Source organism: Pterocles gutturalis, unplaced genomic scaffold (genome assembly GCF_000699245.1).
Source record: "Pterocles gutturalis isolate BGI_N339 unplaced genomic scaffold, ASM69924v1 scaffold21353, whole genome shotgun sequence".
Taxonomy (NCBI): domain Eukaryota; kingdom Metazoa; phylum Chordata; class Aves; order Pterocliformes; family Pteroclidae; genus Pterocles; species Pterocles gutturalis.
This window is the reverse complement of record NW_010123624.1, coordinates 13,120-13,729: the sequence shown is the minus strand read 5'-3', so window position 1 is coordinate 13,729 and position 610 is coordinate 13,120. Positions and strand designations below refer to the sequence as shown.

The window sequence follows — 610 nt, the reverse complement described above, 5'->3', positions numbered from 1 at the left end:
GGCGCTCAGCCTCTTCGCTCTCCTCTCCAGCCAGTCCTCGATGGTGCCGGGCGGGATGTCCGCTCCCTCCTGCTGCAACTCCTTCGACCTCTGCTCCCCTGGGTGCGAGAGAGTCCATTAAACCCACCGCTCGTTACCCCGCAGAGTTTGTTACGGTGGAGAGTTTGCAATTTGCCCGCGGCAGCCCTTCCTCCTCCTCCGCTGTCCCCAGGCCTCCCCGCTGGTGACAGCTCCAGCCAGCCAGAGCCGGGAACAAGAACCGAGCCAGCACGCACGGCGGCAGTTTGGGGGCTTGAGGGGAGTCTGACATCTCCCCCCAGGGTAAATCATCCTCATCCTCGCCTGAAACAGCCTCTGCTGGCCCTGAGCCGTTTCCAAAGACGTGTCCCTCCAACTGGCAGCAGGGACACTGCCACCTCTGCCCGGTGAGGCGGGAGCGACAGGATGACTGTCGGGATCGATGCAGAGTTGGCAGGCGGCGGGAGGCTGAAAGGTTCAGAGCGCACGTACGACCGGGAGACGGGGTTTCAGAGCCACTGTCAGCTCTGGTTAAGGCACACGCTGCGTGATGAAGCCCCGGGGCAGGGCCTGGGCTGGAGGCTGTCACCCC

General features: G+C 64.3%; 1 protein-coding gene across 2 annotated transcripts in view; it reads right to left on the bottom strand.

The window, feature by feature from the left end:
- Positions 1–610, bottom strand: part of ZMAT5 (zinc finger, matrin-type 5) — a 12,694-nt gene that overhangs the window by 3,631 nt on the left and 8,453 nt on the right. The window contains exon 4 of one of the 2 annotated variants that reach the window (XM_010077982.1): positions 2–98. In XM_010077982.1, coding sequence (XP_010076284.1) covers positions 2–98 — 97 coding nt within the window. The remainder of the gene's footprint in view (position 1; positions 99–610) is intronic. The other variant, XM_010077983.1, reaches the window with a different exon arrangement.